The sequence below is a fragment of the Solea solea genome, chromosome 21 (genome assembly GCF_958295425.1).
Source record: "Solea solea chromosome 21, fSolSol10.1, whole genome shotgun sequence".
NCBI classification, from domain to species: domain Eukaryota; kingdom Metazoa; phylum Chordata; class Actinopteri; order Pleuronectiformes; family Soleidae; genus Solea; species Solea solea.
The window spans coordinates 1,432,603-1,447,312 of NC_081154.1; the positions used below are offsets into that span (position 1 = coordinate 1,432,603).

Consider the following 14,710-nt stretch of genomic DNA (forward strand, 5'->3'; position numbering starts at 1 on the left):
TTATTATATTGAATAATTTACTGAAATACAATTTTTTTTATAAATTCAAAACAAAATATTATGTTAAAAAAAAAACTAATTACTTGTGTTTCAGCAGAATTTGACAATATTTAGATTGAATTTCATTGTTTCTAACATGTATTTAACCTCTATTTAACATTAAAAACAACAATCTATGCTGCTGTGTGTATAAATGACATTGTAGTACTATAAACATGTCATAACCAATTCAGAACTGTCCAATACAACTGTTATATAAAAGGCCCTGTGTCTCCTTCTGTTGGGTTTCTGTTCTCTCTTTAACATTTTAAAAGTTTCTGCCTTGTTATGTATAGCGCTTGAGATAATGTAAGTTGTGATTTGGTGCTACACAAATAAAATTGAACAGCCCAAGCAATTTTGGCATATTGGATATCGGCAAAAAAAAGGTCCAATATTGTGCATCTTTAGACAAAAATACTGTACATTGTTGGGAGAACAATGGCTGCCACAGAGAGAACAACAGCAGCAGCAGCAGCAGCGAGACAGACCGTCCAAAACAAACAATGGACACACCAACATATTGAGAGCAGGAGGTCACATCCGGGCCAAACCACGGCAACCAAAGCTGCCTTTTGTGTTTTTGAACCGGGCGGACACAGACAATGCCATGGTCAGTGTTTGTTTACCACCACGTGTTACCAACATAAATAGCAATATATTTTAGACCTGTAATCAATTAATTGGTTTGAGGGTTTATTTTAATAACTGAACACAGGTTTTCTGACTGAACACAGCTTCTTAAATGTGAATGTTTTCTGGTTTGTTTGCTCCATATAAACAATGAAATCATTAAAACTGAATAATTTTGGTTTGTGGACAAAACCTGACATTTTAGAACATCATCATTTTGTAGTTTGTGAACCATAAATCAACATTTTATGGACCAAACAACAAGATTCATCTAGAAAATAATCAGCAGATTGATCACTTTTGAAAATAACTGTTATAGGGCCTGATTAAGATGATTCAATTATGAAGTATGTGAACATGAATTAGGTTTCATCTAGGGATAAGACGATAAGATAGACAGATAGATAACCTAATACAATCCGTAAAAGGTAAATATCGCAGAAACAAGTAAGACTGTAAAAATTTAAATAAGATGAATTCGGGCTATAACAACTATACGATTATTAAGATTTTCAACATAACAATCGACATTTGAGAACATCAACATTTCCAGGTTTGAGGAACGTGGATCAATATTTTCTGACATTTTACAGACCAAACTAATCGATTAATCGGGAAAATAATCGACAGAATAACTGAGAATTAAACAATCGTTAGTTTCAGCCCAAGGAGCACACAAGGAGGATTTCGGGCATAGTCCTCATTGACTTTTTTGTGTCCTGACCTGATGAACACGTGTACCAGTTTTTACACCCCTCCCAATCCCAATTTACCACGCCCTTTCACCAAAAACCACTTTCAGCCGTAAATGTTCACCACAACTGACACGGGGTCAAATTCCACGACTTTTCGGGCATCAAATTGACCGATTCATCGATAGTAAACACAAGCAGTGTGGTGGCCAGAGTGACATCTCTGCCAGTAATCTCTCTCTCTTTTTCCTCTTGACCTACTTTTTCTGTCTGATGATGAAATCACAGCCACATGGCAGTAGTGGCTACAAATTCACCTTGTCAACAAACAAACACACGCGCGAGATAAAGGAAGATACCTGCAGGGTCTGGAGGGTAAGGAGGGCAGGGCAGGTAAACCGCCAGTGGAGACAGAGTAGTGAACCAGCAGCAGCACAGACAGAGACACCAGCACAGCAGAGTTGATGACCACCGCTCCTCCGACAAAGCCAAAAACAAACAGCAGCATACACCCGGGGCTCATGGCCCCCCCAGATCAGGGCCCAGTGCCTTCTCTGGAGGACCAGGGGGTGATGAGAGCAGACCTGGTCGGAGGTGGGAGGCAGTGAAGCACTGGAGTCACTCTGCTGGGTTTTGGTTGGACAAGAACCTCGGAGCAGAGTGGTTTGCAGCAAGTGTACAAATCCTGGACGCAGGAGCAGGGACACTCCTCTCCTCCTCTTCCTCCTTCCTATCCTCAGCAGAGATGCGACACAGCTGCTGCTGTGCAGTCTAGAACTCTCCAACGCTCTCTCCCTCGCCGACTGTGACAGAAGCATCCACCCCTCCCTCCCTCCATCGCTCTCCCTCTACCTCTGTGTGTGTGTGTGTGTGTGTGTGCGTTTTGGATGTTGTTGTTTTTCCTCTTAGGCTGCAGCCTATTGGCTGTGAAATGAGGAGATTCATCAGCCACAGAGAAGGGGAGGGAGAGGGAGAGAGAGAGAGAGAGAGAGAGAGAGAGAGAGAGAGAGAGAGAGAGAGAGAGAGAGAGAGAGAGAGAGACTGGTGGTGGATGTGGCCTGTCTGACCTACACAGTCCAAGGCAGGGGTCTCAAACTCAAAAGACCTGAGGGGTCACTGAGCATCTAGACTGGTCAGGTGGGGGCCGGTCAAGTGAAGAAAAAGTCCAATTATGTGGGGAAAAACAAACCTGTTCAGTAGAGGTGGCTGTGATATAGCAATAATATTTATTTTAACAGAATTTCAAAATAAAGTCATTTATAATGCTAATCTATAAATATCCAAAAAACACACACATTTAAGCTTGATATTAAGTGGTGGGCCACATGAAATTGGTTGATAAATACTGGGGATGAGCCAATACGATATTCAGTTCGGTATTGGTCCGATACTGGTCATAGATCGCTGGATATCACAGCATTTTCTTAACAGGAGAAGAATATTGGTTACAGTTTCTCAATTCATCAAGTAATTGTTTGGTCCATAAAATGTCAGAAAATGTTGATCAGTGTTTCCCAAACCTGAAAATGATGACGCTCTCAAATGTCTTGTTTTGTTCACAAACCAAAAATGATTCAGTTTTCAATGATTTTGGTTTTATACAGAGCAAAAAAACTGAAAATGTTCACATTTAAGAAGCTGAAAAATCACAGAAACTTGTTTGAATTTTTTTTTTTAACCCAAATTAAAATTCAAATTTAAAGTCATCCTGCTTACTTCTTATTTAAAAATATTTCTCCTGCCTGTCAAGTTTCTTTTTATTATTTTTATTAACATGCAACTAATGATTCTTTTTTTATGGTCGATTAATCTGTTTATTATTTTATCAATTAATCAATCAGTTGTTTTTGTTCCCTAAAAATGATTTGTATAGTTTTTCTTAAAGTTGTGATGTAGAATTTCAGTTTTGTCTGAAAAAAAAAGAAAAGAACAGCTGCAAAGAGAGGAATGCCGTCTTTGTGTTTAGAAATGAGAGCAGCGACATTGATAGTCCTGCTGGTTAATAATCTGAATTTAAAATAAATGCACAAATCAAGTGAATGAAGTGAGTAAAAATGGCGTGTTTGTCTCTTACCGCGTTCTTGCCGACGTGACTGCATCCGACGGCTCTGCTGGCGCCACCATGTGTTGGTGTTTGGTACGCTCCAGGTGCTCCATGTAGCTGTGGATCATCTGGAAACAGTCATGGAATCACATTACAATCACTCACTCAGTACGTTTACATGCACAGTTTAAATCAAGCTAAGGCCATAGTCCGACTAAGACAGGCAAACGGACAACTTGCCAAGTCTGAGTATGATGTACGTCTGACTCCACCTCCATAGGTGGTGCTGTATCTCTCTATAAGCTAGTGTGTGTTGAATCAGTTTCCTGTTGACCTCTGAATGGTGAGATGGATCGTGCTGTAGTTCTGTAAGTTTTGTACCTGCTGTTCATGTTAATTGTGATACAAGTTAGTCCGACTATGCGTACACATGCAGGAGTAGTCGGACTATGAATCACTTTATAGAGGTACAATTAGTCTGATTCAGACTAGCCAGATTTTAGTCGGGCTAACATGTTTACATGACATTAAGAAAACCAAATTATCGTCTTAGTCCGACTAAAATCTGACTTTTAACATTGATGTAAACACACAGGAGAGCATGTTGACATTTACACTGTGCTACTGTCTTAAAAACAGGCTGGTTGCCATGGTTACCCACAGCTGTGGCAGTCGGACTGACAAAAGACGATGCAAATGTATAAACGGTGTGTGTGTGTAAGTGACAGCTTTTCTGCTTCTTTGTTGGACATTATTCAACAGTATTATTTGGCTCCTGACACTGAGGCATCTGTTACTCATGTATAATAAAAAACGGTGGCAGAGGCTCAAAACAAGACAAAAAACAGGGACAGCTTGATGCCACTATTTCATGTCGGATAGTTTACGGATATCACAATCTTGAGAATATTCTGCTACAAATATCAGGGTTTAAAGATTTTCTCAGATTTTAAATGTTTCTTTTTTTCTGTAAAATGATTTTGAAGGACTAATATGGATTATTGTACCTTATAGACTAATATGACTGCAACTAATGATTGTTTTCATCATTGATTCATCGGTCGATTCTTTTCTTTCTCAATTATTTAGTCCATAAAATGTCAGAAAATGTTGAAAAATCCAACTATTTTGATCACCAATTAACATTTTTGAGTGTCTTTTTAATTTTTTTTTCCTCACATTTTTCAGCTTCTTAAATGTGAATATTTCCTGGTTTCTTTGCTCCATATAACACAGAAGTCAGTAAAACTGACTAATTGTGGTGAGTGGACAAAACAAGAGGGGTTTTTTGGAGGTTGAGGAAACGACAATCAACAACATTTTTCGACATTTTATGAACCAAACAAACAATTACTAGATTCACTGAGGAAATATGAAAATAATGAGTTAATTACAGCTTTACATGGACTTCTTACAACTTCTGTCTCACCTCAGTGTGTCTCTGATGAAGGGTGTTATACTCCTTTTTGAGCTCTGCCTCTCTCTCCTCCAATCTGCTGACTGGATTAGAAGGAAAAAATAAGAAGAGTTAACACCAGGATTCACCATAAGTGCAGATATTTGCACTAAAAACAGAATAACAAGAGTTAACAAATGTGATATGACATATTCAGTGAGTAATACAATATCTGTGGTGACTTTGCTGTAGTTACATGACACAGCCAGAAGAGGGTCACATTGCTTCAACAATCCTACCTCTAATCCCACCCTCACAACAAACAAAATCAGTCATTTCCACATTTAAATGTAAGTGATTTGTGAGAATAAAATCCATTAAAACAGTTTGACGTGGTAAAAACAATGACAAACATGGAGAATCAGCCTCATATCTAGCCAATTAAAACTACAATTTACTGATAAAACAGTGCAACAACCTTTATAATCCATGTAATCTGACAGTTGATGCAGCTCAATCACAAGAGCTTTTACTTGAGGTCGACCGATATTGTTTTTCCAAAGCCGATATCAATTAGAGAGCAAATGGCCACGAGCAGCAAAGCCACAGTAGTGCACTTTGTATGAAATTAAATAATAACATCATTAAAATAAAAGGCTTATACAGATTATCGGCAAAATACCGATAATTGGCCAGGCTGATAATCGGTTGACCACTAGTTTGTAACAGCTTTTTTAAAGAAAATAAACACCTACGCGTGCAGAGCAACACCTCCAACAACAGCAGCTGCATGGATGGAAATAAATATCATATCGCGACTTTAAGGGTGATTCTGTGTGTGTGTGTGTGTGTGTGTGTGTGTGTGTGATTCTGAAGAAAACTAAGAGCAGAGAGAAAGAGAAAGAATAGAGGAAGTGATGCTAAAATGAGTGGAGCAGAAATAAGCCAGGACAGGTGCAGAGGAAAAGGAAGTGGTGCTAAAAGGAAAAAGTCCTACGTTAAAAATCCTGCAGCTCGGTTCAGAAAATGTCAAACAAATTATTCAGTTTTAATTATTTCTTTGTTATACGCAGCAAATAACCCAGAAATACACTCAAAAACACTCAAATAGATCAAAATTTGATTGCCAAAATACCAAAATTTTGTAATCTTTTGGTCATTGCATCCCTTATGATTCAGTTGATACTTAGATTAACTGATGAAGTGGTTCAGCTTCTTAAATGCGAATATTTCTGGATTATTCACTCGTTTGACACAAAAATTAACATCTCATATGAGAATGTCATGATTTAGAGGTTTATCCACACTTTTCACAAATTCCAGACCCTTTTTAATCAGTAAAATAGTCAACAGATTAGTTGATATTGAAAATAATCATTGATTACAGCAATAAAATCATAATACATTAATTTTTGATTGGTGCTGACTTTAAACTGTTTAACCTAAACACGTGACAGATGAAACTCTCTTCATTATATATGCTCTCTAAATTGTGGAAACGTTTCATTTATTAATACATTTTAGACCAACTATCAGCCTCATGATTAATTAAGTGATTGTTTTTGCCATGACATTTAAGTTTAACTTGTTTTCCCACCACCAATAACCCTGGAAAATGTCAACAAAAGGTTAAAAACATAATGAATGAAGTGACCTGACGACGTCTCAGCGTCTGCTACAGTAACATGATAAAACCACGGCCTAAATGAAAGCAGACTTTAAAGAAAAGAGAAGTGTCACAGGGACAGAAATGAAAGGAGAGTTTGCTGAGCAGTCTCAAATTTTCCCTGCGCATGTTACGGCTCTGCGGCGGAACAAAAAACAGTCACACGCTGTCAGCGGTGCAGTCATGCAAACATCATGAGGGCTGTTCACTCAAGGAAGACTACACGGTCCTTTACATTGTGAACCAGTTTGTAACATTTATTGGTAGAAAATGAATGCAAGTGTATAATCGCTTTAAAATAAAAGTATTTTAGTTTTTCAAAGCCTTAGAATTAGCTTTTTATAGATGCTTTTATTCATATGTTTAAAGCAAGAACAGAGCAGGGTTCCCACACCTTGGTTGACATCAAATTCAAGGACTTTCTGGGGACGAACTCCCTTAAATTCAAGTGATTGTGCTTTTGGGATCTTGGTCAAAGTCAGTCTTTCTGTCATTTTCTTTGGTGAGACAGAGATCTTGGAATGTTCATATACTCTCTCTTGCTCCACTTTACTCGCTCAATGTTCTGCACAGACTCTGACGTCAACGGCAGTGAGAGAGACAGTGGACAGTGTCCACAACACTGCACCAAACAGTAGGAGGCGTCGTGACAAACGAGAAAAGAGACATTTACCTAAATATCAACTTAACTACTTTCATACACAACATTCAGACGGAAATTCACAAACATTCAAGGCTTTCAAGCACCCGTGGGAACCCTGGGAAGGCTAAGAGATTTGCGTTTGCTGTGTTTCGAGAAGTAAAAAAAGGTTTTCAAAATGGAGGATGTTCCTGGAACTAGAGCAGTCACAAAGGAAACAATTGACCTGAGCCAGACCTGAGCCAGACCTGAGCCAGACCTGAGCCAGACCTGAGCCAGACCTGAGCCAGGCCAGAGCCAGGCCAGAGCCAGGCCAGAGCCAGGCCAGAGCCAGGCCTAGGCCAGGATAAATGGTATCCGTTACTGCCCAACCTTACCTTGGCTTTAAAATACACTTCTATTCATTCAGCAAATACTGCTGAATGAGGCTTCACTCAGGACATGAAGATTCATCCGGCCTGAGGCTCATCAGGCTCAAAAACAGTCACAAGACCTGTAAACTGTTGATGCTGCTCACAGGGTGTGTGTGTGTGTGTGTGTGTATCTAATAATAGAGCGTGTACAGTGAAACTTGTGACAGATGTACAGTGACACAGACTCACTCTGTTCTGCATAGTTCTTAGTTTTCAGCTCCAGGTGGCGAGTGTGAGACTCCAGAGACTCCAGGCGACGCTGGAGGTCCTTCTTCTCCCCGTCCAGGGAGTCTTCAAAGGCGATGTACCTCTGAAAAGTTAAAGTGACAGGCTTTTCATTAGAAAACAGACACTATAACGACTTGCAAGAGAGAAGCCTGTGTTTTGTTTATTGTGGGGTCGACCAATATTGGTTTTTGCAAACAATGGATTTACAAAAGATAGGAAAATCTATGTCAAAATTTGGAATTTTACAAACACAAAACTTTACATGACTTGTCTACGTTTATCAGTACTTTTTAACTCTTTACAAAAATGAATAAATAAAAGGTCTTTCAATTCTGGTACTGACCTCTGAGCCAAGTATAAGAAATAAAGGCACAAACCTTTTATTTTATTTTTTATACAGACATTTGATTCTTATAAGCAGTAAAAAAAAGACTCCACAGTGAGACGGCAGCAGAGCCACAGTAGTTCACTTTGTATTTACTTAATATCAATGATAGGTAAAAAAAAAAATGCTGATACCGAAAACATCAAAATACCTCAAATTCAACTTCTAGTTTTATTGTTCAAATTTTAATTAAGTACTTAATTAAGTACTTTTATTTTGTTGGTATTTTACATCTGTCTCTTGCTCTGTGGACAAAATTCTTAAATTCTAACTTGAATGCATCTTCAAACATAACAGAAATCGTAAGATCCGACATTAAAACCCCAAATATCACTATAATATATATTATACAACATATCAATGCTTCACTAAGCAGAGGCAGTAAAAGAGTTGTGCGTCATTAACACCATGTGAGTGACAAATGTTCACACACTGCAGAGGCTACATGAGTTGTGACGACATAAATAAAAGGAAAATATGACAAAAGCAGTATTTTAGTTTTTAGAAAGACAGTATCTGTTAGATACTCACCCCTCTTTAATGTTACTTTTTATTCAACATACTTTAATAGTATATTTTATTGTGATTTTATATATAATATTGTTAGAATCTTGTTTTATTGCACCAGTTTAGTTTTCAGAGGAACCCTCCACTGATTTCATTGTCTTGTACAATAAAGGCTTTCTATTCTATTCTATTCTATTCTATTCTATTCTATTCTATTCTATTCTATTCTATGATATCAGTATCATATCGGATGCAAGAATTGGTATTGAGCCATTTCTAAAAAGGCAGCTCCAGCAGCTGTGAATGACCTCACAATCATCACATCTATGAGCGTTGAGTGTGCGTATCATCGAGTTTAGAGTGTGGACAAAACGTGTGCGTTAGCGATCTGCTCGTTATGGCGTCCGTCTTCTGCTCTGCTGCTGTGACAGCTTTTCAACCTCACCGTGCAACAGGTGCACAGCGACAGGTTTGTCACCTACAACAGACAAAAACAAGCGGCGGCTGAAGCCCCCCACACCGGGGGGGGGGGAGTTACAAGCAGCTCATAGCAGTGTCAGCGCCTCTTCTCAGGGACACTTGTTATCGTTTCTACGTCGGCTATCGGAGAGGAAACACTGGTTTTGTTGACGTTAAACACACACATGCCTCATTCCCTAAGTAAATAAATAAACGTATATGGAATGAGGAATGAGATCATTGAGAATTACGTGGTGGGTAGATTGTGTTTTTTTAGGAGCCTCAGCTGAGTGTGTATAAACATCACAGTCTTGTGATGTGGGTGCATGTGGTCGAGCCGTGGGCAGGACACGCGCAGAACAATCACCTGAGCGTCCTCCTTCAACCTCAAGTACAGTACAGCTGCAACGATTGCTAAATGAGTTAGCAAGAATTGATAATGAAATAATCGGACTGAGTGGGTTTGCCTCATAAATGTTTTTCTGCGGGGAGTTTTTGCTCCAAATAACAAGAAATCATCCTAAAGTTGATTATTTTGGTACAAAACAAGACATTCGAGGACTTCATCATTTCAAGTTTTTCCACATTTTAACAACTGAGTATTTAGCAGAAACTGGACAGAGGGGTGCAGCAGGGCTCCCCTTTTGTCCCCACACAATGCTTAAATTTAAACACTTTTTCCATTTAAGTTTAGTTTAATCCCTCAGGGCTAACGACTAAGAAATCTACTACAAGACAACGTAAACGTCTTCGATCGACTGTATATCGAAAACTTAACGACATCTGACGGGAGGCAAAGGAGCTGGCTTCTGGTTTAGTATTTTTATACTAAATGAAGAGCTTTGGAGTCATTGTGGGCCGCTGAATCAGGAGTTCCGCTCGTCATGTGAACCAAACTCATGCCCACAGCCTTGTTCTACAATATCTACACACTGGATTATGTAAAGAGCAGGTTTATGGTGGATCAACATCATGCTGCAGATCATCATGTGACCCAGGAGGACGAAGGCTCGTTCATATGACAATGCTCCAGAGAATTAATGTTCCAGCGTCTTAACATGCTCCCTTTCCTCTGTGCTCCATGCATAAGGCTGCCTTTGTTCCCCGAGTGCCAACACACATTCTCACACATTCACACACACACACACACACACACACACACACACACACACACACACACACACAAACACACACAGACACAGACACAGACACACACACACACACACAGACAGACAGACAGAGGTCCACTGTACTGGCACTTAATCGACAGAGATTGAAATCCACTCTCTGTAGTGTTTTTGGCCGTGGGTACCACTGGGACATTTGGGGGGGGGGGGGAATGGGACGTTTAAGGCCACGACCTGTAGACAAGACAAAACAGCCCCGAAACGCCTGCATGTGGTGCTCCAGTTACATATTGGTTGACAATCACCTGACACACCAACACTGTCATCTATAGCTGCTTGTATCCACACACTTTTTGGGAGTCCTAATGTCGCAACTCTTGCGTTTTTCATAAAAAATAGTGATGTCAATCGCCCCCCAACTCTGAAGCTCAGTCTTGTTAAATCTTCTTCTTTTTGTGTTTTGAGTTCATACACAGCTACACATCTCCTTTGCCGTTTTTGTGCGTTTCTTTGGCAGCATTACAGCGCCACATATAGGCCTGGCATATATACTACAGAATTTAAGAGAAGACCTTTGACAGGGAACTTAAGAACGACAAAGAAAAGGTTTTATTCCTGTGTAGTTGCCTCTTTCTAATCCCAAACTACCATTACAGCCATTATAGCCCTGTTTCCACCAGGTGGAATGGTCCAGTTTGGTACAGTACGGATTTGTTTGCGTTTCTATTAGGAATAGAACCATAAAATAACCAGCCCTAACAGTTTCATTCTTTAGCACCCTTCCCTTGGGGTACCAGAGTAAAATGGTACAGATGAGCGACAGAAAAGAGTCACTCCCTAGCAACCGATGGAAGATGAGGCCATTTTTACTAGGAAGAAAAGAAAGAAGATGCCAGCAAACAGCAGCAAGCCATTGTTGTCTGCTGTGTCGCGCTCGATGTTGTCAACATCTCACTGGCACGGCCATCTGCCACACCCCGTCTACCAAGTAGAAGGTACTGTTCTCTGACCCAAGACTTTACCATTCCAAACTGTATCGTACTGTACTAAACCAAACCGCGCCACGATGGAAACACAGCCTACGTCCTATCAATGTAAGCTACAGCCTCTCCCAAGTCAGCAGACGACTCTAACTGGACAAAAGAACTGAGGGAAATCAGTCCAAGAATTTCCTGCCTTGCCTTTTCCTCTCTTAAGCTCAGAGGTTTCCCCCCTCTGGGCTCATAGCAGTGAAAAGCAGTGTACTTGGCTCTTGAACTGTTTTTATTTGGTAAGATTAATTTGGTAAGATTAATTCGTCAGCCAAATTATCAGAAGCTTAAATAAGCGGGTGTGTTGTGCCAGACTACTCATTTTGCCCTGGCACTAAAGGGGAAAACTTTCATTTTCAACGGTCTGGTGTTTGAATGACTAAGAGATAATGAAATAGGGAGACGCGAGACGTCTGAGATGTCTTCACTCAAGGAGCAGCGGTGAACAACGTGGAAGGATCAAGAGGCAAAGTGGTACCTTTGGAGACTTAACAGCATATCCAAAGAAAAAGATAATACAGTGATTATACTGGCTGTAATATAACATGTATTTGTGGAAATTTGTCTTGTGATCCAAATGGATTTTGTTTCACACTTTTATTCATGCTCTAATGCAGGGGCCTCAAACCCAAAAGACCTGGGGGCCACTGAGCGTCTAGTCTGGTCAGGAGGGGGCCGATCAAATGAAAAAAAGGTCAACTATGTGGGGGAAAAAACAACTGTGTTTATTCCCATCATGATACTGCAATAACAATATTTGTGACCAAATTTCAAAATAAGTATGTAATATGTAATATGTAAATATTAAAAAACAGACATTTAATGTGATGTTAAGAGGCTGTGTGAAATAGAATGGGGGGGTTGCGTATGGCTGTGCGCCGCCAGTTTGAGACGTAGGGACTTATTAACAGCCTTATCTGTGACACCTAATGTCATTTTGAATTGGTAAACAAATCATTTCCATGTAGAAGTGGGGACCAATGACAAATCTCTGCGACCCATTTGTGGGTCTCAAGCCAGGCTTTGGGAAACACTGCAAAGTCAGAAGTTATTTTTTAATCCTATATACTTTCAGAAACACAGTAAGCCTGAATGGAACGGTTGCCTCATTGTTGACTAACTCCTCCCTGGTACAGTCATAACTAACTATAGACATAAACACCACATCCTGAATGAGGATTGTTCACCCAAGTTCCTCCACTGACATGTAGAGAAGCCAATCCAACCAGGGAGGATGTAGATGTCAGAGGACGTGACCTATGTGAGATGTTAGCTGCCTGTGGTATTTAGCACACGGCAGCCAGAGGCAACAAGACTAACACTGATGGGACAAAAACACCATGTGCAACGGCTCCACCTAACAGCTTTAGCAACATGTTACGACATGACATCAATTATTAACACCTCTGCTTTGTGTGACCCGTCGCTCGCTGTCAATAGCCGTTTAACTGTCTCGTCAAATGTCAACAGCAGCAAACATTAACCTGTACAAAATGCCTGTGTTAAAGTAAATGGGTTTCATTTAATCGTGTTTCCAGTCCAAGCACAGCTGACCAACACTAATTATCCTGGGATTAGAAGCAGGAAAGGGGGTTGGAGAAATGGGCTGCTTGTGGGTTTAATGTCCAAAAATTAAAGATTTGGCTGCGTGTTTGGACTTTGAGAGCACAAGAAAATTAAATGACTTGAGGAATTCATTCTATTGCTCTAATTGTGTGAGGGAAAGCATCACATGCAGTCACTCACAGGCCTCTCTGTCACTTTACGACTTCATCTGCATTGTCAATATTTATTTTAACCAAAACACTAGAGACAGAGGAAACACATGCAACTCAATGAGCTGTGATTCTATGTTTTTGCAGGTACAACAACCACTTTAAAGAGTGCAATAAATATTCCAAACAAATCTTTTTATTTGCAAGTATGCCGAATTATAGAAAGGGTTACTTTCGATGTTTAAAAGTAATTTATTCGCAATAGTGAGATTTGGTGTGTAATTAATAAGCAACGTGAGAGTGAATTGGCACATTTTTAAATGGGGTTCGGCGTGAAGTCTTCAACAACAAATGAGGCAACATCCAACATCTGGGTAAGCCTCTGCTAACAACAGTACTGTGAGTTGGGACTGCGCGAAAGCATTTTCAAATAACTCACGTTAAATAAACGATTGTTCTTAATAACTGAAACTGACAACCATCAACTTTTATTGTGATGTTCACAAATATTGTCTCATCCTTACAGTGTCAGCCACTGTACATCTTATTTAGCATTGTTTAAGGAATGAAAAAACGCAAGATTTGATTATTGTAACTAAACAGAACTTTTATTTGTAGATACGATTTGACAACTCAATAAAGTATGACTTTTATATAACTTTATGATCACTTTTGAGTTTGTGTGATTATGCCGAATTAAAGACATGATTATATTTATCATATATAAGTACTTAGTTCAAACTTTAAGATATTTTTAGTGCTGTTATAAGCACGGGAGGAGTGAATTGTCAGATTTTCGAATGGGGTTCGGCATAAGTTTTTCTCACGCCATCCGCATGGACTCGTTTGGCGGTCGTGTTGTGTTGTGTGGAGAGTAACCCACCTCCTCTACGTGTTTCCTCAGCGCTTTCTCTCGCTCGTACTGGGTGACGAGCTGCTCGTTGTCCTCCTTCAGGAGCTCCAAATCCACTTCGTGCTCCTGATTGACAGCGAACACCGAGTCCAGGTTCTCCAGCACGGCTACGACCAGCGGCATCAGCTCCTTCACCACGTCCTCGTCGTACTTCTCGATGAGCCGCTCGAACTCGCGGTAGATGGAGCTGGCCAACCCGGTGACGCGCTCGGACATCACGGTGGAGTTGCCCGAGTCATCCTGGTACAGGACGACGTCGTCCAGCTCCATTTTCTCTCGCCTCCGCTCGCACTTATTTCCCCAACAGCTAACGTTAGTTAACGAGCTAGCCGCCGAGCTTCAGCTGGCTCTCTGGCGTGTCACTTTAAGCGCCACAAACTCTTCCTAAAACATCGCGCCAGTGTTGTTTGTGACGCACAGCGGAGAAACTGTGCTTGACTTGAAATAAAAACAACTCAATACAACAGTCGTGTGGGAGCTCGCTAGCCCTGGAGCTAGCAGCACTGAAAAGTCTTTACTTGGCTCCTGATTAGTTTCCCTGTCCAACAGATGATCTCCTGCTGATGCGTTCACGTGCTGTCGGAAATGTGAGCAACACCAGCTTTCAAAGTAGTAAACAGTTCAGATTTGTTTTCTTCTTTTATAACCCCTGAGTCACGTGAAACGTAAAAATAAAAGACGCAAGACAGAAGAGAACGTAGTCAGTTAATATTTTAAGTTTTCTCTTTATTTACAGATGCGCGTCTCTAATGGGAGCTTGTTTCACACTTTTACACGGCGCAAAGCTCGTGTCAATGTCCTCGCTGGATTGAAAAAGATTGG

At 40.2% G+C, this 14,710-nt stretch overlaps 1 protein-coding gene across 4 annotated transcripts in view; it reads right to left on the minus strand.

The window, feature by feature from the left end:
• Window positions 1–14,448, minus strand: part of spag9b (sperm associated antigen 9b) — a 34,317-nt gene extending 19,869 nt beyond the window's left edge. For 2 of the 4 annotated variants that reach the window (XM_058621658.1, XM_058621657.1), the window contains exons 1-4: window positions 13,859–14,448; window positions 7,713–7,833; window positions 4,838–4,908; window positions 3,439–3,536 (exon numbers count right to left, since the gene is read on the minus strand). In XM_058621658.1, the coding sequence (XP_058477641.1) occupies window positions 3,439–3,536; window positions 4,838–4,908; window positions 7,713–7,833; window positions 13,859–14,158 (590 nt within the window). In that variant the 5' untranslated portion in view covers window positions 14,159–14,448. Of the gene's footprint in view, window positions 1–1,723; window positions 2,173–3,438; window positions 3,537–4,837; window positions 4,909–7,712; window positions 7,834–13,858 lie in introns of those variants that run through there. The other 2 variants (XM_058621659.1, XM_058621660.1) reach the window with 2 other exon arrangements.
• Between the last annotated feature and the right edge of the window lie 262 nt (window positions 14,449–14,710).